The sequence below is a fragment of the Sycon ciliatum genome, chromosome 1 (assembly GCF_964019385.1).
Source record: "Sycon ciliatum chromosome 1, ocSycCili1.1, whole genome shotgun sequence".
Classification (NCBI taxonomy): Eukaryota; Metazoa; Porifera; class Calcarea; order Leucosolenida; family Sycettidae; genus Sycon; species Sycon ciliatum.
Window position 1 is genome coordinate 59,360,731 of NC_088643.1, and position 26,247 is coordinate 59,386,977.

General features: G+C 46.5%; 2 protein-coding genes across 2 annotated transcripts; one reads left to right on the forward strand and one right to left on the reverse strand.

Annotated features, from left to right (window-relative positions):
• Positions 1-2,048: 2,048 nt before the first annotated feature.
• Positions 2,049-13,055, reverse strand: LOC135805922 (jmjC domain-containing protein 8-like). Its single transcript, XM_065320047.1, has 8 exons — positions 13,002-13,055; positions 12,515-12,627; positions 11,137-11,239; positions 10,310-10,547; positions 9,540-9,593; positions 4,954-5,017; positions 4,175-4,268; positions 2,049-3,024 (listed from the first exon to the last, which is right to left on the reverse strand). The coding sequence occupies exons 1-8, from the start codon at positions 13,053-13,055 to the stop codon at positions 2,902-2,904; spliced, it is 843 nt and encodes a 280-aa protein (XP_065176119.1). The 3' UTR covers positions 2,049-2,901.
• Positions 13,056-14,794: 1,739 nt separating this feature from the next.
• Positions 14,795-23,980, forward strand: LOC135804635 (uncharacterized). The gene is made up of 12 exons (XM_065318549.1): positions 14,795-15,147; positions 16,717-16,811; positions 17,402-17,532; positions 17,727-17,835; positions 18,098-18,611; positions 19,036-19,133; positions 19,426-19,563; positions 19,986-20,097; positions 21,172-21,230; positions 21,527-21,623; positions 22,880-22,980; positions 23,302-23,980. Exons 1-5 carry the CDS (start codon positions 15,091-15,093, stop codon positions 18,240-18,242), a joined length of 537 nt encoding a protein of 178 aa, XP_065174621.1. The 5' UTR covers positions 14,795-15,090; the 3' UTR covers positions 18,243-18,611; positions 19,036-19,133; positions 19,426-19,563; positions 19,986-20,097; positions 21,172-21,230; positions 21,527-21,623; positions 22,880-22,980; positions 23,302-23,980.
• Positions 23,981-26,247: the final 2,267 nt, after the last annotated feature.

The following is a 26,247-nucleotide window of genomic DNA, read 5'->3' on the forward strand; positions in this document are numbered from 1 at the left end:
ACGGATGACCGCGATTGGCCCATATGTTGTAGTCCTTTGGACGCTGAGTCGACTGGTTTTGGTCCGAGAATGCTCCGATGCAGCGTTCGGCCCTTATTCCCAATCAAACATGGTTGAACAAGCGGTCACGTGCTCCTGCGTACACCAGTCACCTGGTCACTGCGCTAGCAGGCGACAACTTTCACACCAAGGTTCAACTCGAGTGACAGGATTGCACCCAAACAGGCTGTAAGTTTGAATTCTTTATTCTCACGATGGCAATATCGCCAATAAGAGATAAGTTTATGAGAAGGTGAGATGCTGTGGGTGGGGCTGTGGGTTATGCAGTTGGAAAGTGATTTACATCACTTTGAATTTTACAAGTATGGGAGAGGGTGAGCGCTGCAGGAGCAGATTGAGTTAATCAGCAGTGAGCAGATTTCTTGTTTGAAAGCAGGTCGGGAGGAGACGTCACGAATACTAGCAGGGAGGGCATTGTAGTATATAATCTAGGGATTTGTACAGTGGGGAGTCTTTACAGCGATCGGTTCTGGTGGGTGGGAGGTGCCAAGTGCATGCATGTCGAAGGCTATACTGGGCCGTAACTTGAGCGGGGGTGTTAAGCATGCGTATGTGTTGTGGGGCATATTGGTATTTTATGGAGTGTGCAAGAAGGGTGAGCTTCACTTCGCGGCGAGAGAAGTTGTACCCTGCACTGCTGCGGGCACGGTGACCAGGTGACTGGTGTACGCAGGAGCACGTGACCGCTTGTTCAACCATGTTCGATTGGGATTAAGGCCCGAACGCTACATCGCAGCCTTTTCGGACCAAAACCTGTCGACTCAGCGTCCAAAAAACTACAACATATGGGCCAATCGCGGTCATCCATGCTTTTATAAGAATGAAATGGCGCTTTTAGTGACAATTTGCATACAAATCCCCATCTAGTAGGGCGCAGTCACCCAGTTTCGGTGGAAGTGCGCGAGTTCGATTGGGAATAAAGGAGGAAGGGAGTGCCTCAGCTTCCTCGGACCAAGACCATTCGACTCAGCACCCCGAAGACTACAACTGGTGAAATTTGATTTTAGGCTTAACTTCCCCTTTAACCACCTTACAAAAAGGAAAATCTGTGGACTACGAGTGCCCATGCATTTCCTCCTGTTCATTCACAAATAAATTCAAATATTAAATACAAAACCTGGGTTGAAACTTGATGACTTTTCAAACCTGATTTAGGCCGGATTAGGTTGAAACCTGATTCTACTAGAAATGAGTTTGGACCAGCATGTAGTTTATATGAGTTAGTGATCTATGCTACTTCTACACGATCTAAATGAACACCTCGACTGCTCCAGGATATAGCAATGGGTTCGATTAGGAAAATCGGAATGAGTGATCCATCGTACTTCAAAGTAGCCCCACAGACCAACACCATTCGATTTAGCGCCCAGAGAACTACAAGATCTGAAATTGTAGGGGCTCTCTTTCTCTCCCCCCCCCCCTCCCCTGCCCACTTCTGTCTCGTTCTCTCTCTCTCTCTCTCTCTCTCTCTCTCTCTCTCTCTCTCTCTCTCTCTCTCTCTCTCTCTCTCTCTCTCTCTCTCTCTCTCTCTCTCTCTCTCTCTCTCTCTCTCTCTCTCTCTCTCTCTCTCTCTCTCTCTCCACACGCACACGCTTCTCTTCTCCTTTAACGTGAATTACCCTTTGACCACACCACCCTCATCCTTCTCAGCCTCATTTTACATGTACATTTATTTACTTAATGCATAGAGTGACTACCTAGACCACTTGGTTGGTTAAGGGATGGTTACTTCATCAGTTCACATGCCGTGCTACCACTATCTTGGCATTCTCTTATATCGTTGTCTCCTCTACGCTCGGTCAGCTGGCCAGTGTCATTATTTTACTAAGAGAGAGAGAGAGAGAGAGAGAGAGAGAGAGAGAGAGAGAGAGAGAGAGAGAGAGAGAGAGAGAGAGGGGGGGGGGGGGATTTTGTCGGGCACTTGGTAGTTACTCATTAGAAAATATATTGAGCGGGTATTTTACTCGTTATCGGTTTACTGGGCTGAAAAAAGTGCAAACAGTTTGTAATGAGCACACACATTTACAACTATCGGGTCATCCTAAATATGAAAACACGTGGTTGAGAAAATATCGTTAGAGTTCACTATTCAGAGGAATAGACAGGAATAGACATAGAGTGGGAAGAACTGGATAGAAAACAATTCTGAAAAATTTCAAATTTGGTAGAACCAGCAGAATGCGGAGTCCAAAGCTTTCCTTATGCCAAAGCGCATCGGCGAGAGTAGAGAGAATGGACAGTAGGCATGCGTAATATCAACAAAGTCATAAAGACTTATGCAATACAATAACAAACAAAACAAAGTTAGTACATGGAGCGGCCCAGTCCTGCTGAGGCCGGCAGTCATGCCCTTTTCCGTTTCGTTTCTGATAACATGGATTGCTGGTACCTGCCTGCAAGTCAGCAACCACACTATCATAATCAATCATATGAAGCAGCCACGCGGAAGGATCATTTCGACAAGTGTGAGGATTTGGGCCAGACCGTAACAAACTGTCTGTATTGGTATTGACACAGCTTCCATGAACAAAGAAGGGGAAGTATTTGTCCACGTACAGCTTTCCAGGACAGAGAGGAGCGGGAGCTGCTTGGCCACTTGCAGAAGTTTCTCCAGCAATATGATGAAGCAAGCCATCTCCAGCTGCATGCTGACAAAGAAGCTGAATTATTGCAAACTAGCCAATAGATATGATGTACTACGTCAAATCTGACACAGCCAGTATCTAGTGTTTTGCCTGTGTGCACCAGCAAATGATAAGGGAGACTGCAAGAGCAGAACAGGTCGACTTATCCATCCCGAAGTGAACCAGCCAAGTAGTAGGAGCGGACGGTTCAGCTGAACTAGCAGAAGGGCAAATCGAACTCGACCGCAATGCCAATAGCTTGGTCAATGTTGACTGTTGAATGCGCCCAGTGCTTGGGAATGAACAGCATCTCTCCCGCATACTGTACACATGCCAGAGGCTGAGGTGAGTGTGGCAGAAAGAGAGAAAATGATGTGACTGACAGGCTGATACTTGAATCCGAGACAAGACAACTGAAGAAATCAAATGGTTCTTTCCAAAAAGCAAGGAATGAAGATGAAATGGCATTATAAGGCCAAGCTAAAAATGTTAATGGCCAATTGCTGTTGTCTAATACAAAGTAGAACCCTACTTTTGAAGCTGTCCTACTTTAATGTGGGGCTTGAACAGTTGAATACTTTTAACCAAAGGCAGTTGCTTTATTTGCAAGAAGCAGCACATTCAGATATACTGGAAGTACTTCGAACGTGGGGACCTACTCAACACATAAACTGCTTCCTGCTACGACTCGCGTTGTCCAAGTGAAGGAACACAGTTTGTTGAAAGAAAAGAAACAGAATGGCCTAGAAGTGGGGTCAAGCACAAGGATGCCTTGATGGACTAGGATTGGGACCCCATTAGGAATTATTGGAAGTCATTTCGCAGATGGCCAGACAGCAACAGATCCCCTCCTACGGGATTGGCAATGCGTGACTGAAGGAGTTCATGCGGGTGGTAAGCTGTAGTAGAGTGCTGAAACGCAAGCGATAGCGGCGATGACAGCAACCCCAGATCGCAATGTGAGCCTATTTCAAACACACTCCTCATCAAAGTCCATGAGCTGCCTCTGTTGAAGGCACACGGTCCCAAGTGATAATCACGCCACCCGTTAAAAGTTCGCCGTGGGATACACGTTGGACCTAGTCAATGAGAGCCCCATGCCTTGGGCTCAAATGTGGTAGACACGCTTGGACAAGACCTCAGTCCTCACCCTTCCCTCTCATAGTACAGTGTAAGATCTGAACAACCAGCTTCTGCTACAGATAACAGTTATCCTTCGCCCTTCCTTGATGATGACTTTGCTTTCACAAGTAACAATCACTTAGCATGAAGGGAACTGGCAAACCAACAGTGCAACCGAAAACGATAATAAAATGTCAAGCACCCACAGTGTTGACAGATTGGATCTAGGTATTCGTAGAATGCCAATTGCACTCTTAGAAATTTGTTAACAGGACGAATTCTCGTCCTACCCCAACTCAAACTAGCACGTTTGGTGCCCAGCTAAACTGCAACTACTAGAAAAATCAAATATTTATGCACTCGCTTACCTCAGGTTTATACCTGGGCGTTTGCGGCCTTGTTCGCACATGTAGCGGATGCACAGTGCTGTAATGAGCACTGGCAGGTGGATACAGCGTCCATCTGCAAGAAGAACAACACCCATACCAGGTAAGACTCCGCCAACAGAAATACAACTAAGGGGTCGTCCACAAATATCGATGTTTTTTTAGAGAAGATATTCGTTCGTTGGGGGGGGGGGGGGGGGGAGGGGGTTTGGGCCCTGTTCGTCTCGTCTTTGCAGAAAAAAATATCGAACTCTATCTATGGACGGGCGCTATTCGAACATGTTGTTTATGACCTACACAAAGTGAAAGTCAAAATCGTGAGCATAGCCATGGCAAGGTTGTGCGATCGTGGCAACAAAAACCTAGTTGTATGGCGAAATTAGAGTGGCAGCTGGTCACGCTTCATGAGGAAATTGAACTTCATTAAAAAATATCGATCCCTTGCATAAACATGTGTATGTTCGTTTTGAAGGGGGAGGGAGGGGGTCTGGGGAGAAATGAACAAATATTGTCTTGAAAAAAAAATCGATATTTACGGACGGCCCCTAACTAACCCTACAGAATAGTACACCGGCCCAGGAATAACACAACACAGACTACAGCAGTGCTGTACTGTGAATGATCAAACCAAAACAAAATGTGGCCAAGCTTTGTACCATCGTGGCAAGCCCTGAATCCTTACAACCCACACATTATCTCAATCTGCGGACAGAACTGTTTCGTCCTTTGTGGACTCAACCCACACATTACAAGTATATTACCGTTTGCGACCATACGCCATGATGTTCAAGGCCGGGCAGTGATAATGTACTGGTGACCCAGATCCTGCAGCAGACAAACACAAACGTGCACATACACACACACACACACACACACACACACACACACAACCCTCAGATAATTAATTACCTACCCGGTGCCGTCAGTCCAGTGGATACTAAAAAACGTAATTCTCAAAATGAGTCCTGGCAGAGGCTTATATGGAGCTGTACACTTTGGGAAGCTGTGTCTTGCTATAGCTACCGCGATTGTTACCTGTGTCATGTATTCGGCAACTGTACAAACGCAAATCGTCATCTGGTGGTACAGAGATTAATTGACATTGCAGACAACCGTGCACTCTCACTCTTATCTGGGTGGATAAGATGATGCAACACAGTTGGTAAATTTGCGGAAGGCCACCAACCCTGCCTCATCTGTCTGAATCACAAAGAGCATTGACAAATACTGCTCTTCGGACAGAAAAAGAACTGCCGAAATGAATGGACATCCTTTCATCCATAGGTTCGGACCTTAAGTCAACAGAGTTTTCACTGTTATGGCTGACTAGTGTAAGAAGCCAGATGCTAATGATGCATCTGAACCATAGCTTTGGAAAAAGTGCAAATGCTCACAATGGTACAAGCAAAGTCAAGTAGCACAAAACAAAATTCTGTGGAGGAGTTGCATCGCCAGATCTACTTTGAACCCATTGATCAGGCAGAGCCCGGCATCACCATGGTCACCCACCGCCTCAACCAACAGGTTTCACCATGCTGAATCAGCACCAGTCTTTGGTGACAAAAGCACACACAGGCATTTGAATTAGGGCTGAGTCGGGTAGCATTTTCTTCGGGTATCGGGTCCGGGTAGTTTTCCACGGGTAGCACGGGTACCCGATCGGGTAATGTTTCCATGATAAGACCACAATGCACACCGGCCCCTTCCCTTACACACTGGGTAGACATGCGTGCGTATTTGTACACGTGCACTGTAGACCTCTTTCTCTACTCTTTCTACATGATGTCATCTGCGACTTCGGGTTTTCGGGTACGATTCGGTACCCGTCTACCCGAGGTCCTCACGGGTAGCACGGGTACCCGACTACCCGTGCACACCACTAATTTGAATGCCGTCACAATGCAACATGTCAAGAAGGAGAAGACTGGTGAAATCTCCCGGGTTTGGCGTATCAATGACTTTGTCGCCACTACTACCACTACTGTAAAGTACCATGAGAGCGCTCCGTCTCGCGAGAGCGCCCCAGCTTGATTTTACAGCCAAGGGAAGGAAGTCGTATGGCAGAGCGCCACTAAGTTTCACACTTGGCATGGTTCTGTGTGGAGCTCGCATCCGCTCGAAGGTAAGTACAGATTTACTGCACAGCGTGCAATATGTACAGGGCCCATGTCGTATGACCTACAAACAGGACACCACCTCCACAAGAAGTAGGGGTGTCCACACCATGCAAATGATGTTGTCCAAAATTGATATTCAAAAAGCGAAAAAAAGTCAATACAATGTATGTTTAAGAAAATTCAAAAGATTCAAACCGTTGCCAAATTCGATCCGTTGCCATGGTTTTATGGTACTCCTACCTTAATTAAAATAAGACAAAAAAAAACAAAAAAAACAGTGCCTACAAACTGCTGATCATGTATGTGGGTGTGTGTGTGCCAGCTAGTTCGGTTGGTGGGTACACTTATGCCCGATTGTGTTGGGTCTGTTGCCAATGGGCTCGGCTACTTGAAGGTGTAATGTTGTACCTGCCGCCTTTGTTGGTTCCAGGGTTCATATACTTTCTATTCGAAGTATACATACCTGTTAACCATGGACTTCTTCTGGCTAGATTAACTCTTGTGTAATCATTGGTGCTAGTGACGCTTATCTCAGATCCACTCTGATTTAGCCACCCACACTAGTAGCAAGTATTACCTTCACTGGGGGCAGGGGTAACTGCAGTTGGATCCCAGGACGGATACCCTGATGCCGTCAATCCTTTTTCTGCATATTGTCCTCGCCCACTTACTGAGGTGTGGTGAGCCCACAAGTGGGATCATTTTCAAGTCCACCCAGAGTTTTGGGGATTTCAGGGGGTGTCGGCCGTTGGGCGGTTCAACAGCCTGTTGAGTCATCTTTCCAAGATTCCTTTTGAGTCTCTCTCCCCTCTCCCGAGGAGACCCACGTGACCAGTTTTGGCAGTGAGCAACACGTGTGTATGTGTGTGTGTGTGGGGGGGGGGGGGGTCTGAGTGTGCATCCGGCGATGGGCGTCAAAAGGTCGAAGGTCAGAGGTGTGTGTGTGTGTGGGGGGGGGGGGGGGTCTGAGTGTGCATCCGGCGATGGGCGTCAAAAGGTCGAAGGTCAGAGGTGTGTGTGTGTGTGTAAATACATGTACGTGTGATGTGCCAGGTGGTAAATTCAAGTGGCATTAGAAGAGATGGGTGTCAGCAAGAGTACATGAAATCCAGAGAGTGCAGCTCGGATGGGTTGCTGTCACGGCGGAATTCCGTGATTACATCATTTTAGTGATGTAGTGCGTTCAAGCAGGTCTCTTTCTGCACAACTGCAACTCAGTTGTATGCACTACGCCACTTCCCGCCTCAGATCTGCGCCAAATATGATGTAATCACGGAATTCCGCCGTGACAAACACCCATAGCAGAAAAGGCCCCAAGCTGCACACTCTGGTTTTCATGTACTCTTGGTGTCAGTATCCAGTGACGATCCAGTGAGGTCTAATCACTTAGGTGCCAGCCGGCATCACAATTGACTGCTGGTGATTTCTCAAGATGCGGAATCCATTCTGGAGGAGGTGGAGCCTGAGGAGGACGCGGAGGTGAAAGATCTGACTGCCAACGAAGAACCAAGACCTGCTGCTGCCAGCCTCTTGGACAGACTCTGCGCTCCACAAGCATCTCCTTTGAGTCGGAAGAGAAAAGTCTAGAGAAATGTAAAGGCACCTTCAAAACCGCCATCAGCAAAGAATGCCCCTAAGACAGTGTCACCAGCCAGGTGATGTCAGCAGTTTTCCCGGTGAGTGTCTTGTGATCCGATCCAGTAAGCTGTTCTGTGATGTCTGCCGCCATGAAGTCTCAGTAGTGAAGAGTGTCATTAATGTGCATCTAGCATCCATTAAGCACAAGAGTGGCAAGGTAGCTCGGGCTGAGACAGCATGCGAGGCGAAGCAGCTACTGTTGGATGGAAAGGATTTCCTGGTGTTCAACAAGTCCAACGGAACTGCCCTGCCAGACCCCGCCCACTTCTGGAAGAACACGGTGAACGCCGTACCAGCCGACACCACCGTGCAGATCTGATCCCTTCAGTGCTGGAGACAGAAAGAAAATCCATCCAAGAGCACCTGATGATTCATGATCTTTGGTGAAATAACGCACGTGTCTGTGAGGCATTTGCGGTGATTGTGCATCTTGTGACTAACGACTTCACACCTAAGCAGGACCTTGTCCGCTTGCGCTTAGCTGCCAAGTCGCTTAGAGGAGAAGAATTAGCCCACTCTCTTCTCTACACTCTCGCAACGGTTTGTCAAATTAGTTCAACCAGAGTGCATTCTTGCCGCAATGCGTGACCGGGCAGCTGTGAACACTGTTGCACGACGTGCCCTCTGGCCTCTATACCGATAATAATATATGGTTGATGCCCAGCGCTTCTCACACACTTTGGATCATGTTGGGGAGAAATTGGAGACCGAGCAGCTTGCTTCACTTGTGAGCATGTAGTTTTAACACTTTGCTCATAGTCCGAAGTTTCGTTTAGAGTGGCAGTCCAGAGCCGATGTCGGCATCAAGTCCTACAGCAAGACAGATGGTGGTCAAAGTACGAAGCCATGGACCAACTTCTGCCCCTGTTCGGTGATGTGAAGGAGTTTCTAGACGAGGATGATGAATCGGCTGGATCACTTCGACGCCGTCTGCGCAACATCATCGGTGATCCCCAAGCCCGGGGTCAACTACAGATGCAGCTGGCAGTCACGGTCGAGTTCTGCTGGCCGATAGTGGAAGCCACGTATCGATTAGAGGGTGATGGTCCTCTTGTGTTCCATGCTTATGAAATCATCTCAGGTGTGAGCAACTTTATCAATGGCATTGACAATGCAGATCCCCTCCACCTCCATCTAATACTACAGCTTTAATTTCTTGGCCATGGTATGACATGTACAATGTATGTCTTGCCCATTACTAGTCACAGAAACAGCTCAGCTGTGTGTATTCGAAAGTACTGTTTTCACATGTCAAACTTGGTAACGAGCAGTACTCTCCAGCATGCGTGACAGTACTGTCGTTCTCCAAAAACGGTCAAGATCTGATCCTGATGAGGCCAAAATTTAAAAAAAAAATAAATGCGAAAAATCTTCCAGAATTCGCTCTTGCGGTACTTTACGGTACTAGTGATCATGAAAGGATGGTTTTCACCCTTTCAGCAGCTGTCATGTGACGCCGTTCTGACCTTCTGCTCTCTGCTTTTCCTCTTCTGATCTTCTGTGTCTCTTCCTGCCAGCTTTTTAAAAGAGATGTAAGGAGATTGCCATTTCCGGGGACAAACCTTGAGAGGCTTTGCAGTACAAAATCTTACCTGGGGGACCCCAAATAAACTGATGAACTTGCTTTCTCCACTCAGGTAGAAATCCTATGAAAGCAAAGGCACACCAACAGGAAAAACAGTTTTAACGTATTTGAAAATACTCCCATCCTGCATTGTTGCCGACAGGAAATACTAATCTGTCCCAATGTATTGCCCCGGTGAAAAAGCTGGGATTCCCAGTTACAGGTCCTCCCTTATAACGAGTCCGGCTAGCACATAAACCTTGTTAGTAGATAGAAATCTCAACCCCCCCTGGCAAAATGTGGTCTATGCAACTGTTTTCAGGTCCGGTTACAACATAATTCGTTAGCACATACAATTTGTTATAACGACCCTTTGCCCAGGTCCCTGGAGTGCCAAATCCTTAGTATAAGATAATATTGATCATGGAGGACCAAGACCAAAACACATAGGATAAAGCAGAAAGACACAACGTATTCCTTCTATGTACTCGTAGATATGGATGGTCTTTTCCATCCAAGGAACATCTATGTTGGAGTTTTTTCATTATCTTATAACGGGTCGAAGTGTAGATAATTTATCTTATATTGAGGGTACGGCATATACGTACGAATCAGTGCTTCTTGTATCTTTAGCTGCAAGTCCTGTTACAAGATAAGTCTCACTATAAGATAACGTTGTTGATGGCCCAGAGATTATCTACTAACGAGAGAGGACCTGTATCTAGCTCTGAACTCAAACAAGACCAGGCTTGACTTTGCAGAGAGAGGAAGAGGAGGGGGGGGGGGGGGGGTGCTTACCAGGAAGGGGATATGGGAATCCTGAACCAGACTTGTTGAAAGTCTCCTGCAGAATACTCGAGTCAAAGATGTACAGAGGTGGCTCGTCACCCAACATGGCGCGCCCACCCTGCTTCTCCCATTGACGTGCAGTGAAGGCGTACTTTTTCCAGAGACCGTCGATGTACTCCAACATCTCCTTCCCAGTTGCCATACCTCCGTACAGACCAAACACTTCACCATAGGGGATGTGACCAGTCTAGAGACAACACCGTACAAAATACCAGTAAGACGTTTGCGTGGGACATGAGCTGGCTCTGGACATTAGGGGTGGTGCCCTCCTGCTGCTGAAAGCGGTTGACACTTGATTTACTCGCAAAGTTCTCTAAATAGTACATGTATATGCATACAAGCAACACGGAGAGCCTATACATAGGGATCTTAGAAGCAGGAGTCCTCGTTGCACATGCCACATGCATGAGACTATAGCTATCTAGGTGCAATTGACAGTCCAAAAACTAAAATGAATACATGTACAGTACTTGTACAAAAATACACGCATGAGCTCCACTGTTTCTGGAACTTCTCAACTGACTAGGTATCATGGCTGTTACAAGTATGAATGTAAGTAATGTAACCATGTAGGTCAGCCAAGAGTGCACTATGGCGATGGTGGTGGTGGTGGTGGTGAAGTTCTGATTGAGTGATTTTGCAACAAACACAACCATTCTATTACCATGGCGGTCACCACCTGCAACCAATGGTGGCTGGTGGGACAGTCCAGCTCGGTTCAACTGGAAATCATGGAAAATACAAATACGTCATCGACAGACAACGTCGGCACTCACAAGAAGATCAACGGTGGAGAAAAGTTTGTCCGTGTTTTCGCGAGTGAAGAGCTTTCTCAGAACGCTGTGCATCGGCTCAGTATTCACCACTAAAAATGGCAAACTACATAATGAAAGCAGGCATATACCAGCAGTCAACACAATATCCAGGGTAAAACCACAATCACAAGCCTAACACGTCCAAACTAACCACAGGCCCAAGTGACGGTAAAAGCGACGGGATTACGTCCCATTTCATTCATCACTGCCCCTAATACTAGTACAGGTGGAATCCTGATAATTCGAACCTCCAAATGCCAGCAAAAACTTCTAATTATCCGGACATTCTAATTATCCAAACATGAACCCACAACAAAATACCGTATGTACTTCAAGTATGTCAAAATGCTCCCATGGTCACGCAGAGTTGCGCTATGGACCTTAGACACAGATTTCACGGATACTGAACTGACCAGCACAGCCTGCTCATGGAAACTGAACTGACCAGTACAGTGTACAGTGAACTTCGAATTATACTTTGCTAACTTCGAATTATCAGCACAAATCACACACATTTTCTATAAAGGTGGAATCCGTGGAACTTCGAATTAACCGGACATGTCGGGCTCGAGGTTCGAATTATCAGAATTTTTTATGTGGGAATCGTATTGACAGAAATCGGTCCTGGAAAAACTTCTAATGAAGGCCATGGTAAAAATTATCTTTGATTCTCAAGTACGCACGCACCAATTTTTGGCGGCGCACCGACGATTTTTTATATTTCTATGCATGCATATGCGCGCATGAAAACGGTCAATGCGAAAGGCATGAATCAGGGAGTAGTAAAATACCGGTATTTTTCTACTCCCTGGTCTGAATATAATGAACATGTGACCATGTACATATGTGTGACCCTATCTTTGGAAATAAAAAAATTGTGGGAAATAAAATAAAAAATCGCTCGCTCGCACCGATTTTCACAGGCTCATGACCTGAGAATCAACTTTATTTTTTACCATGGCCTAAGCGGTGTGTTCGAATTAAGCCATATTCGAATTATCAGGATTCCACCTGTATACTGAAATAGTTGAGGAAGCTCTCTTGGTGTAGTTGCACTTGCTTCCCATGCCAAAGCAGGAGAGTAAGTTGAGAAAACATTATTCGACCACATCCACTGATGCTGCATGCAAGGAGCCATTCAACTTCACCAAAGATCAGCTGAAGGAGCTGTGTACATGCGTTTGCTGTGACTCTGTGACTCTCCTATAATTATATTGTGACCCTACAGCTGCCCGATGGGATACTGGCAGCACTAGAGGGAAAGTTTTCCAATTTTAAGCAAGACAGGGAAATCTAAGCTGAGAGCACCAGTGCTACCGTACCAAGGTCGGCTCCTTACCTAAGTTCAACAAGATTGTTGAACGTTTCCGCAGTAATGCCATCCCATGTGAACCGGGGCAGTGCGCAGGTATCATCCGCACTAAACAGATACGTTCCCTGCTTCCATCCACCCTAGTGACAGTGTCAAACACAAAAAGCACTTCGAAAATAAGAATAATAACAGGGCACAGTTAATTGCTAGCATTCAAACCTATCCAGAACGCTCCATCAATGCAATATTTCGTTCTTTGCTGCTCAGTCACAAGGAGCATTGGTTCGCTCATCACATTTTCCTCATTTCGCATCAGTGCATGCCCATACATCAACATCAGTACATACCCGTCCATCAGTATCAGCACAAACCCATTGACTCGGAGTGACTTGTGCCCACGTATTACTTTCTCCGGAAATTTTTTTGTGACTTCGCTAAACGTGTCAGTTCTGGTGAATTGAGCTCTCAGGAATCGAGCGATAGCAACTCCAAGGCGAGTCAATTTTGTTCAAACTTCCATTGCTTTGTCCATTGAAGCAGCAGTTTGTCGTGACGTCACATTTATCATGGTTTCGTCATGTGTCTGAGGACGGCGGATGCAGCAGCATTGACAAAAGGATGACACTCCAGGTACCCCGTCCCCTTGCTGATCTTCCCCCAGAGTTGACACAGGCTGCTTTCTCAATCGCCACGTAGCCAGTACTGCTCAAAGAGCACCACAAAATCTTTCGCTGCAACCGTCACATGATCCACCTCATGGATATGATAATGAGAAGCACTTCCATCACAATACTGCCAGCTGTGCAAGGCTATCCCAGGTGCAGACATTGTGCAGAATTTGATTCTGCTCTGGTTGAACATGAACTAATTTCTGCTGCCCCACCTCCCCCCCCCCCCCCCCAACAACAAAGTTTGCAACCCAAAACCCTACGACTAACATAATCTGGCTGGGTAGACCCTTCAACTTCAAGTAGGCATCGACTTGGATCCATCTACTATCCGATCGGTAGCCTTGGGCAGCAGATTTGGGAGCTGATTAACAGTTTGTTGCGAGGGCGCCACTGCTTGGCAATACACGTCAGTCTTGTCCTTGACCAGTGCTGCTATTTGCACCCTCTGCTATGCTGAGATTCACAAGGCGGGCAATCAACCAACCGTGCACTGGGCAGGTTACACACGAAGCAGGGATCGTTGAAGGCATTCTGAGGAATGTGGCTCTTGAGAAGTGGCTGCACATGGTCTCCGCAACATGCCAAGTGCTGGCATGCGATGTCAACAGAGGGCACGGTGTTCTGAGATGATTAACTTGCTCAACGACAGTCAAAGACGCATAAGCCAGGTCCAAGAACTTTCCAGTGAGTGTCCAAGAATGAGCCGTCAATGATATAGGTAGCAGCTCAGTTGCTAAACTAATCGCAGACTCTGGTCGCGACCATGTCGCATTTACATGGTTGAGCAGCAAGTCCACAATATCATGCAGGCCCAATCTGGTAGCTTCCAGAAGTGCAGTTTGAACGGCTTTAAACAAGGTTGGATTAAAATTTGAAAACAGCCTGCTATCCAACAGATGCCGCAACAAAGAGTTAACCCAAGTGGCAGACTTCTCAACATCGCCTGGCCAAATTTCAGACAAGCTATTGCGAGCCATTTGATCCTTTATTATATTGCTGCGTGACTTCAGTATTCCTCTAATCGCTGACATCAGCAAATCTCGAGTGGCACTACTGTACAAGCTTGCTTTGCCATCGTTTCCAAAGACTCCAGACTGGATAACAGCTCAAGAAAGCTGCTTTGATCATTTTCTCTCTTTCAGCATCCTCTTCCACCGCACTATCCATCACTAGAGTAAAATCGGTTCATCAAATCAGTCATATTGGATACCATGGCATTATAACCTGCTGCATCACAGAAATCTCCATTCTCACAATCCTCTGAATGTGCCAACACGTCGTTGACTTGAGAAAAACAAACTAATATCAGACAGGCTTCCAGCAAACGATCAAGGACAACGCAGTTTTGAATCCATACGCCAAAGTCATGTACTAGGAGTCTCAGCTCACTTCCATCAGCGCTTATTCTATCCTGCCGACGACTTGTGGGGGAATGACTATGTTATGATCGCGTTTAACATACAATACTCAATAGTTATTTCCAAATTATTCAAGTCAAATGATGGGTCCGAAATGGAAAGAAATAATTCGAAAATGCAACACGTGGCCGTGGTCACGCGGCGCGGGTAGTTTGAACTGTGAACCCATGAACTCATAAAAGCGTCATTTCATTTTTGGATTTTGACTTGTGCACAGTGATTGTGCCAATTTCGTTCTCATGAATTATTTTCCTGGCTTGATGTTATCTGAGCTGAGGTACGAACTGTTGAAATATCCTTTCCGATTTGCTTGTGAAGGCTACCATGGCTATGTAAGCATGTGATCGATATAATTCTCTGATCTGTCAGCGTTCGGCTTCTATCGCCACGTCGACGCCTTGCGTAGATTACCAAATTTATTTGAATAGAATGCCCTGCGCTATTCTAGTATCAACATCTGAGCCCAGATCTTTCAGCTGTCAGTCAGAAATAAATTGGATCATTTAAATAAGCCATGGCTTCATTAGCTGCTTTTGTGATGAGCTACTCATCGGTACTGCGGAAGCGGCAGGTGAGTCGATACAATTTCGTATGTAACTCTTCACCATGCACTTCGAAGTAATATGTAGTTGTTCTTTCAAGGTCATTGTATTCAACTTTCATGCAAGTACACGTACATGTTCTTTAGTTGACGAAAGGGAATGTTAGTACTCAATCCTGATGATGGCCAATTAATTTCAACCACTCAAGCATGTCTGAATCCTGGTCTCTCTAAGGGACTCTTTCTATACTACAAGAAAACTTCACAATACAAAATTTAATGCCATAGAAGATCCTGCGTTTCTGCATTTATCAGTAGGGGTGCGCGGATTATGCTCGCAAGCACCCGATATTATGTTTTCGGCATTTCCCGCGGAACTTCGAAAGTATTCTCCCAAAACATCGAAAAATTTCTCCAGAATTCCCCCCAAAAAAAGAACCCCAGCACGAACCGTGCCTTGCGCATGCTCTTTAGTATGCAAAATGGACGGTCAGGCACGTGATCACTGCATGCAGGATGTACATGTGATTGTACTATATGTAGATCTACATGACTGTCCGGGTGTTGCTGCATGTACATGTACATGTACGTGCGTCCATGCCTGGATGTGCGCTTGTTCTCTGGCAGGTCAAAATTGACGGAATTCCCCCAAAACTCTTCTGAAAGTCAATGGATCTGGCAAAAGATCGATAGAATTCCCCTAAAATTCCAAACATTTTCTCAACGATAGTATTCCCAAATTATTCTGGGAATAATCCCGCACACCCCTATTTATCAGCTTTATCTCATGGGTACTAGTACATTGCAACATCTGTTGGGCTATTACAGCACCTGCCAGGCCTCACTGGAGACAGATTACTTCCTGTTGGCGTGGCATAATGAGCAGTGTGCACACCGTGTATCCCTGCTTGCAACAGCTACAGCATATGCCATAAGTTCAGACACATACAGGCTATGAAGCCTGTGGAGTATATTCCTCATTTTCCTGGATGTTACCCGCACTTTGAAACACATAAAAACATCAAAAATCGCCCCATGTGGCTTTTTTTTTAGACTCCAGATGCTGGATGTGAATTGGCCAGCGCTACAGCACTTCATGCATGTAACGCATGTATGGTGTGATTCAACTTCTTTTCATGTACTGCAATCCATTATTGTACTGGTGCTAAGCTTCTACATGTTGTCAGTTCTGAGTGAAGGACAAACTAGGCCACTTTGGTAGAACTTCAGTCATGCTTCTCAATTGCTATTGTCAGTCTGACGTCGGCGTAACATGTATACAGCGATTGTCAACAAAATACGGAGTTTGGACCCGAAAAGAGGGGGGAGGGCGGCTAACACACCGGAAATACGGTAACCTTTGCTGTGTCAGTTCTCTGCTTTTTTTTTTAAACAAGAAGATTAGGTAATCCTGACAACGGATAACCCGACTACAATGTAGTCTACCTCGGATGGTGAGCCAATTAAATTATGTACAAGATCTGGTTACGTTGGTGGACAGTTAGTCATAACTCGTAACATGTTGTCCTTCTCCCTTTTTCACCACAATGTAGTCTATTTCCTGTTTGTCTCCATTGTTTCTGTTGTATGTCAACAAAGCTTGGGTTGCTCACGCCGTTTGCTGCACGCCAACGCTGCCAGTATGTAGACTGGATTCCCCTGCAGGAGATTGCAACCGACGAGCTATTGTATGGGTAAGACTACCTGTCGTCGGCTTGAGGTCATGAGACCACTGTGCTTTCTCCCTTTCCAAGTTTCCATTAAGTTCTGGCACTCTGTGCCTGCCAATAGTCCGATTTGAACAACGCTGCATCCTGCTTTAGTAAAAAAATGTGTAAAGCTATTTTTCACGGCTGTATCTCAAGCTCACTGAATTTCCAGCTTTTCAGGGCCAATAATGATCATCCTGCCCCCCCCCCCCTCGGAAAAGTATGGATACACACTTTAGTAATATACATCTGCGGTGTACTTGTATGGGTATTGAGCAGCTTGCCGAGTACTAGTAGGTCCACATCTAGTCATTTGCTTCGAAGTACAGTGGTAATTATGTACAAGCTGTGCAGTGGCCCAGATGTCCACATACGTTGCTGCGTGCATATTACACGTTGCCTCTATTGCCTATTTCCACTGCTCTGCTGATATGCGATGTATTGTAAGAAACATGGCTTATGCAAGAACATGGGTGTATGGCAATGATGCGTGCTGCTGTGCTATACACCCCTGCACTTCCACATGTATTATATATATATTTTTTTTTGTTTGTTTGTTTTGTTTTTTTGTTCAGTGGGCACATGATCATGGGATTTACTGCTGATGGTAACTTCATCATGTCCTATCAGAAGATTGTCCATGGTTATGAGTCAGTGTACTCATTGCATTTCTGGCAATTCGGATTTTCGCAAGAAGCTGGTCAAGGTGAGACCGTACATGCTGCCGTGTGTTGATTGTTGAATTCCATTATGGTCTCTTTGGCCTAATGTTGTGCTCGTAGCACAATGTCATGTAGAAGTGAATATTGGTGGCACGTTTAAAAGGGAAGGTCTCAGTGGCTTTCTGTGTACGTGTGTGTGTGTGTGTGTTTGTGTGTTACTATTTGCTTTTTCTCCTAGGTGCACTCGGTGCCTCTCTTTTCTTCAGTTCTGCTGAGAGAGTTCCTCAAGTTGAGAATCTCCATACATCAGACAACCGATGGCCTTATTACTGTAGTGGGAAGTGCAAGTAAGCTTTACACATTGATGTTTTGTATTTGGTGTGTGCTATTCATGTTAAGAGTAGTATTTAGGAGGGTGCATGTTCTCTCTGGAAATATCCACCATCTTCTTGATGTCTTCAAGTCCAATGACTCTTATTATGAGCGATTGAGTTGGGGTGCTGTTATGTACAATTACTTGTATCTGCTTAGGGATTCGGAATGGGTACTTTAGTGATGATGTGCACAGATTTGTAAATTTCTTCACTTCCTTTTCCCCCTTTGTCTTAGGTCGCTGTACATCAGTGTTCTACGTACCCCTCCGCTAACGGGTAGTGCATGCAAGCAGTGTTTTATCAACCGCCGACGTGCCTGCGTCTGCCATTCATCTGTACTACACTTCACCTGCCAAACCCTGCCTCTGCGGCGCCCATAACGAAGGAGGTCGTCGTTCCGTGTTCCAATACGTTTGTATTTCGCAGTGCCGTGTCATTAGTTGCCATACAAGTAACCAATGCGTCGTCGTCATCTTCTCCAGCATGCCAGTACGGTAAACTAGACACTCCTGACACCAGTTCTAGGGACCATTGCTGTGCAGGGCTGCTGAACAAACCCAAAGATTCAGCTGCACAATCCTCATTAGATAGATCAACTACTAGCCAAAGGCCGTACTCTGCGTGTCCAGTCCCGCATATCTACTGCAATGGGCCTGGCGTAGAGGCAGGCACATCCTCGAGCTTGCTCTCCGGTCAAGTTCATTGCTACGTTGGGAATCCTGACGCCCTCGCAAACCAGCAGTGTGAAGGTATGCTAGGCTACTTACAGTGGTTGTTTCTGACGCCAAGTATGTGTGCGTGTGTGTGTGTGTGTCTTCAATCAGCTGTGTGGTGTAGACCAGGCTAAAATTTGTGGAGGTCAATTCATCAGCCTCGCAAGCTGTTGAATGGTGCAATCCTAGTACAAGTTGCTTTGTCTAACATGGCTTGTTCGCTATCGTCGCTTCAGCGATGGGCATGTTGAAGGTTGAAGGAAGGTGTTTTTATGTGTGTGGGTTTGGGTGTGGATATATATGTGTGGGGGTGGGTGTGGGTGGGTGTGGTGAGAGAAAGAGAGGGGGGGGGGGGGGGGGGGGGGGTGCTGTACACTGTTAATGCTACTTTGATTGTTGTAACTCTCACCCTGTGCTATTCTGAACAAATGCCCCCTATATGCCGTTTTTAACAATCCAGGTGCTGACTATGACACCCTGACTCTTCGAGTGTTGCATTCCAATGGCGTTCCACTTCTGCCTGCTGACGGAGCAGCATCCAGTAGACTGGCCTTAATGGTGAGGTGCCACGTTGTTTTTACAAGCATACATGCTTCTACTAACTATTTGATACAGCATGCTAGCTACATGCAATTGTATTGATGTGAAATCGAAACTTTGTCTTTCGATGATCATGTTTCTCGGCCGACCCTAGATGAATTGTTATCAGGCCATTGGCCGGAAGGCTCTACCTTTGGTGAGGCTTGATGCGTGTTGTCACGCTACCAGGCATGAAGTACCCTGCAATGTACTTGTACATGACTGTTCTTGCTGTTGAAGTCAGTTCTGTGTTGCCATAATGTCTCCACAGTGCCGTGATTTTCTCCGAGTCGCGCAGCATACTGTGGACCTGGAGGAGTACATTCAGTACACAATGGTGCACCATCCGGACTTGCTGGAACGCTTTCGGGGAATTTCTGACTATTCACTCAGCATGCATGTCCTCGGTGTAAGTGGGCGGCGATCTTGAGCCCTAGTTGCGCCTGGTGCGCATATGCTTCCAAGTAATCTGTTTTATTGCATCCATGTTGGGTTTTGATGTTATAAGTTATAATCACACTTACAAGTATGCAGGACTGGTGAAGGATCCTGAATGAATTGCTCCTGTGTGTATGATTTAGATCTAGGCTTTGGCTATCATTGAGGACATGTTTGTCACTCCCTACATGTTAGCTCACAGTTTTCCAACTGCCTTGGCTTGACCCTTGGACTGACTCACATCCAAGTACCATTCAGCATCTGAGAAGCCCATCAAACTCCGCCTGAAGTACTCATTCAATCCAGAAACTGATGTCCAAAATTGTAACGTCTTGTGTACGTATTTGCTTGTGGATGAGTGTGACTATGGTTTCTCTTTCTTGTTTGTTACAGGATGCCGTAATCGGGAGTCTTGCTGTTGTTGTGGAACGGTGGGATGATGACGCCGTGGCAGCAGAAGATTGTCCCCGTATGATTTTGATTATTGTCCAGGAAATCCTGTCAGGTGAGCGGCATGTGTATAGGTCCTCGCTTTTTTTTGTGGTTTAGCATGGAGTCTAAAGCGGGATTCACAGAAGCTTTTTTGCGATGCGATACGCGATGCGACGTGATCTGAGACGGACGCGTGCGATGCGAACTCGCGAAATGCCAGTCACAGAAGAAGTCAGCGATGCGACAACGCCTTGCTGATTGGGCGCGAAATTCAATGCGTTTGGGTACGTCACCATGGTATTCGCGCGGTTGGTACAACTTGTACAAATTTATAGGCAACTCTTGAACCTTTGTACAACTTTGCTATAGAAAAGGTCAAAATCGTACGCCAAATCGCTTGTCCATCGCAAAAGAGCCAAGCTCAACTTCTGCGATGCCCAGTTGTGGCAGTTGCGTGGGGTGCGAGATGGGGATTTCCCAGTTTCGCGGCTGTCGCATCGCGTGTCGCATCGCAAAAAAGCTTCTGTGAATCCCGCTTTTTGTCATATGCCATTGTCAATAGTTTCGCGAAAAAAGAAAATTTTTCATTAAAAAAATGGGGTAAAAGACCTCAAGATGAATCTGGGTGCTTCTTGCAGCTTCATGTCTATAGTGAATAGTGTTTGTGCTAATGGCCGCAAGTCAAACTGGTCTGCTGTCAACTATTGCCAATGGGAGATGATCTTCTTTGGTACTGCTGACACTTGTCGGTAGGGCTTGGTCAGGTCTGGAGAATATCAAAGAATGCAGCGAACCTGAATTCTTGAGCTTCATAGTACAGACAACTACACCTTGCATGTTTGAATTTCCTGACTCAGTCACGACACAGAATTACCCTCCTAGCCTGGCTCTGGCTGCCAACCTGACGCTGTAAGAAGTGTTTGCTTTTTATTACTGGGGCTGTAACGGTCCTCTGTGTGTGTGTGTGTGCGTGCGTGCGTGTGGTGAGCCCATAAGTGGGATCATTTTCAAGTCCACCCAGAGTTTTGGGGGATTTCATGTGTGTGTGTGCAAACGTGATAATCACCCAATGCCATTGTAACTAGATGTTCTATTGTGTTTCCTGATTCTAGTGGCCACTGTTGTTTCCATTTCCCCCTGCTTTAAGGACAAGGGCAAGTTCGAAGTATGAAGGTTTAATTGCTTTTGAATGGGACACTCGTAAAGGTAATGACCTAGTATGTGTAGCATGACCTTATCTCTCTCTCTCTCTCTCTCTCTCTCTCTCTCCTCTCTCTCTCTCTCTCTCTCTCTCTCTCTCTCTCTCTCTCTCTCTTCGCCTTGTGTGCCTGCCTTGCTGCATGTAGTTGGTTTTGTGTGTTGGCCTTTAGCCTGTCAACCTGCTTATCTCAGTATCTGTAGGCATGTGTCATAGTCCACCAAGCCTTGTCATACATGTTTGCTTCAAACAGTACATGTTGTATCACTTGTCTGCTCTGCTCTTGGATGTGTTCCACTTGCAGGCTGGTTGCGAACCCTCAGCGTAACGATCTTTCCTAATGACCACTGGCTGAAGGTGGCAGATTCTGGCTCAGCTGATCTGGGCAAGTTTTTCTCCTGGTAAGTTCGTGTGGAGACGGACTGTAGAGAAAAACTCGAATAAGATGAACCGTTTTTTCAGGGACTGACGACAAGCAACATCTTTTACATATATAGCAACTCGGTTCATAAGACCTGAAGTATTTGCATGGTTTTTTACATACTGCATTATGCACACACAGTAGACAGAGCTTCCTTGCACAGAAATTTGTTAGAATTGTTCCCTGAGGATTGCTCTTTGTGTGAAATTTGAGTTGCAACAGAAACCTGGGGCGGCCTTCTGTGTATTGCACGATCTGTATGAATGATGGTAGTTTTGTGGATAAGACAGGCCTTGGATGTGACGAAAAATTTCTGCTGTCCTGAGTGGTTCGTGTAACCCAAGCTCTATTGTTTCTAAGGTTCATGAAGCACTTGCAAAGTTAGGTTGCTAGTTTCAGCCAGCACAAAGTTATTCTTGGCTGGGTGAAGCCGTTTTGTTCTGAAACCTCTGGGGCTGCACCAGGGTCAGGGCCCGAGTATGTCAGCTCTTTATCCCCAGGCTGGCATGCTTGTAAGGTGTATTAGGAGCTTCTCCGCGTTGGCATTAATGCAATGTAGAATACACAGCAATCAAGAGTCCATAAACAAGAGTATGCAACTGTGATCTCTTTTCTATGGGCCAGATGCGCGGCGCGCTGCCTTCATTACATCATTCAGCTGTAGTCCGCGCACTGCGGAAAATCAAACACCGCACTTTTCTCTGGTTTGAAATGAACTTTCGTACGGAACTGGAGTTCACGCGCCAGAATTTAGAGATCGCGTACGTACTGGAACGAATCGAGCAAAAACAGATGGGCTCGTACGAGAAATTGTGAGTTTGAATGCATGCTTTCAGAGCGTGATGAAGGCAAGTTACGTAATGAAGGCAGCGCGCCGCGCACTGACCCATAACCACAGTGCATTCTCTGTTTATGCACTCTTGACAGCTTGTATAGCTTTCGTATAAGCCTAAGCGACAACAGCCAAACAGGATATTGATGGCGATATAAACGGCGGGACGAAAGTAGAATACAATTTAAGAAACTTGTAAGGTGTGCAGGGTGTATCCACAGACAGAAGAACGAGCAGTTGTGGTTTCGTACTCTGAGTTTCACGAACTGAATCAACCATCAGGCGAAAATTGGGTGTATTCCCAATTTCTTGTGTCATCTGTACGTTTGCAGTATACATTACCATGATGTACGAGTGCTCAACTGCGGTAATTTCCCATGGCTTTCTACCTGTTCTACTTGCAGCCGGATGCTTGTTAGAAGTGAACTGTCACTGTGTGAGTTGATAAAAGTTTCGAAACCGATCGAGCCGCCTGCTATGTCGAATAAGAACTGGTTCCTACGAGGTAGGTTTCTGATGTTCTTAATAGCCTGGTTATGTGCCCCTCCATGTGTCTTATTTGAATCAAGCATAACAGTGTACAGTCAAGTAGGCATACTTATCTCTCCGCTTATGTGCAATAACAACTAGTTTAAGAGCTGCCCACGGTGCCAGTGAAAGGGATCATTATAAGCAGGTGATCTCTTTGAATCAGGCTCCGTGCAGGGATGGGACCTGTCACTTGTATTCATTCTGTTATTCAAGTTAATAATGATACTACGTGTCATAAGTTACTTGTACATCACTGTGATGGTGGTATGCGTACTGTGTCCTCCATTTGCTTCAGGTGACTCTGTGACGCATTTCAAGCACCCATCACTACCCGTGTATGTGTTCCTGAAGAAGTGATACTTTTCCCCCTTGCAAGTAAGAAGAGCGAATCCGCATTACTCTGTAGATGCTGTCATCTTGCGTTGAATTATAATCCTCGCGCTTTCCGACTCCGCACTAAATTATGCTCCATCGTTATTCATCACACAACCGATCAGTACAGCAATGCTTCATCGTGTTGCTTTATAATTTCATCATCGACATAGGCTTCAATATTATTATTAATCAAAAAAGTTGCTTGATTTTAATGTCTCGAGTCAGCTAAAAATAGATTGGCTGTGTGGAGGTGGCATGCAACTTAGACTTTTCATGCTAGGATTCATCTTGATATTCTGATCCATATCCGTAGTTTTCTTCTGCTGTATAACACGCAGCTGGGTTATTTTTAAGTGTATCCCCTGTTTCTACAGGCCAGTGCACGCACCCCCATTAGGATACTACTAGTACTTCTTTTGTTGAAGTATGTTATTTTTGATTGCGGCGATTTCAGTGATTCTGTTGGCCGCACGTGCCTGCAAACACACGGCCGCGGATGGTATGTCGTTAGTGCTTGATCTATGTCATATTCGAACAGCACCTATGGCAGAGGCTAGACCGTGTGTCTAGTGAGTAACGTTTACGTTCTTGTGCCCTGACTAACCGCTGCTGTTGGTATGCAACCAGTGGGATACCCCAACTGGCTGATGGTGCGTGTGTGTGTTGGGGGGGGGGGGGGGGGGGGGCAGCTGATTCTTCCCATTTTTGTTGTCAAAAGCAATGTTTTACTTTTACTACTGTGGCTGATAACAGACATAAATAAGTCACATAATATTATATGACCTAGATAACTGGGGAACGTTTCAAATACACCCTGGGCTAGGTCCCTGATTTCTCTCTTCTGCAGTATTACGGGTTTTTCTTCTTCAATGTATGCAAACTCAGAAATTAGTCCATCTCCCTACTGCTCTTTTTCTCTCCAAAACTCAACACTTGCAAGGCAGATATGAAAGAAGGAAAAACCTGTGTACGGCTTTGGAAACGTAGAGTTTCGAAGAGAAAAGAGCAGTAGGCAGGTAGCCTAACATTATACTTCTAAAATTTCCGTGAAGTCCGAACTTACTTGAAACTGCAGTATGCAAACTCCACTGTATATTCCCACTGTTCCGATTCGATCGTACAAGCGCATGTAGTTAGCATGGCTACATCTCCAAGTACGGAAATTTCATGCTCACCCGATGTGCACATTGATGTGTACATTGGTTACCTTGTACGGCCACAATAGGATATCCTTGTGTCTGTTTTAAAATGACTCAACTCTTATCCAGGAAGTCAGGTGGACCTGGGCTCTTTCCAGGGAGTTCGCTGCCGGCAGAGGTCCATACCCAACTCTTACCCCAATCTGGTCTCTGACCAAGCTTCCCCAGCCGTCTAGGGTAACTTCGTGCGTGTGTGGGTGGGTTCGGTCCCTGTGCACGTGTATTATGTGCGCCAAGCCACTTCATAGCTGTGTGGTGTAGACCAGGCTGAATAGTGGCGGCCAATTCTTTAGCCTTGCGAGCTGTTGAATGGTGCAATCCCAGCACAAGTTGCTATGGCTTCTGCCGTAGCATCGCTATCATCGCCTCCGGCAGTGGGTGTCCGGTCAAAAAGATGTGTGTGTGTGTGTGTGTGTGTGTGTGTGTGTGTGTGTGTGTGTGTGTGTGTGTGTGTGTGTGTGTGAAAATCTGTGGGTGCACATGCATTTGCAGATTTGTGTGCTTCTTTTGCGACGGGCGTATACATGGTACATGGTGTGCGCGTGTGTCAGAAGCGGCAGAACATGCAGCTCTGGCTCCGAGCGCCGCACCACCCCATGCCCGACCTGCTCTCGGAAGTTCACACGTCTCCAGTACCTGGCTCAACACAAATGCAAGAAGTAACTCTGCCCTCCTTGCCTCTTTGAGGCACTGCATCACCTTTAAGTGGCAGTTTCAAGGTTCAAGGTGTGTGTGTGTGTGTGTGTGTGTGTGTGTGTGTGTGCGTTTGGCTCCCTGCAGAAGCCAGTTTTCAGCAACCACCATCTGTCCGTCCGCACCAAGAGGAATATCTTCAATGCGTGCGTTGTCACCATTCTGCTGTACGGAGCTGAGTGCTGGGTACCCCTCCAAGGTACCCCTCCAAGCCGACATCCGGAGGCTCTCCACGTTCTACATGCAGTGTCTGCGTACCGTTCTTGGCATAACAAGGTTAGACGCCTGGCAAGAGCGGATCAGCAATAATCAGTTGCTGGAAATGTGGGGCGACAAGCGCCCACTTGCTGTCCGGATTCGCCAGCGACGACTTGAGTGGCTGGGTCATGTTGCTCGCATGCCACCAGAGCGCATCCCGAAGATTTTGTTGTTCGGTCTGCTCCCATCCCGCCGTCCACCTGGCGGTCCACGCAAACGCTGGAAAGACTGCATTAGTGCAGACCTGAAGGCCCTGAATGCTGTGGAGGGCTGGTACGATCTGGCAGATTCTCGCCCCGACTGGCGCCGCATGTACCGCTGTTTCGGGCCCGAACCGCCCACACCCAATGTCCATTGCCAAGTATGTGATCGGTACTTCTCTCGCCCATCAGATGAGAAGCGTCACAAATGCTTGGCAGAACGGCAGAAACCAGTGTGTAATCAGGCTGGCGCTTGCCAGTGTCGTCTCTGCCAACGTTGGTTCCGCAGCCCCGGTGGATTGGCTACCCATCGGTGCGATCACGGACCTGCTCCCAACATCGAGCACCCCGGCAACCCGGTCACTCCGCAGTGCAGCACCTGTTACCGGAGTTTCAAGTCCAGCAGCGGCTTGGCCAGACACAAGTGCGACCGCACGAAATGAAGGACAGTGTCGGAAAGGGCCGACTTCCCGTTTGAGTGCCCTTGCCAAAGGAAGTTCCGACTACGTCACCATC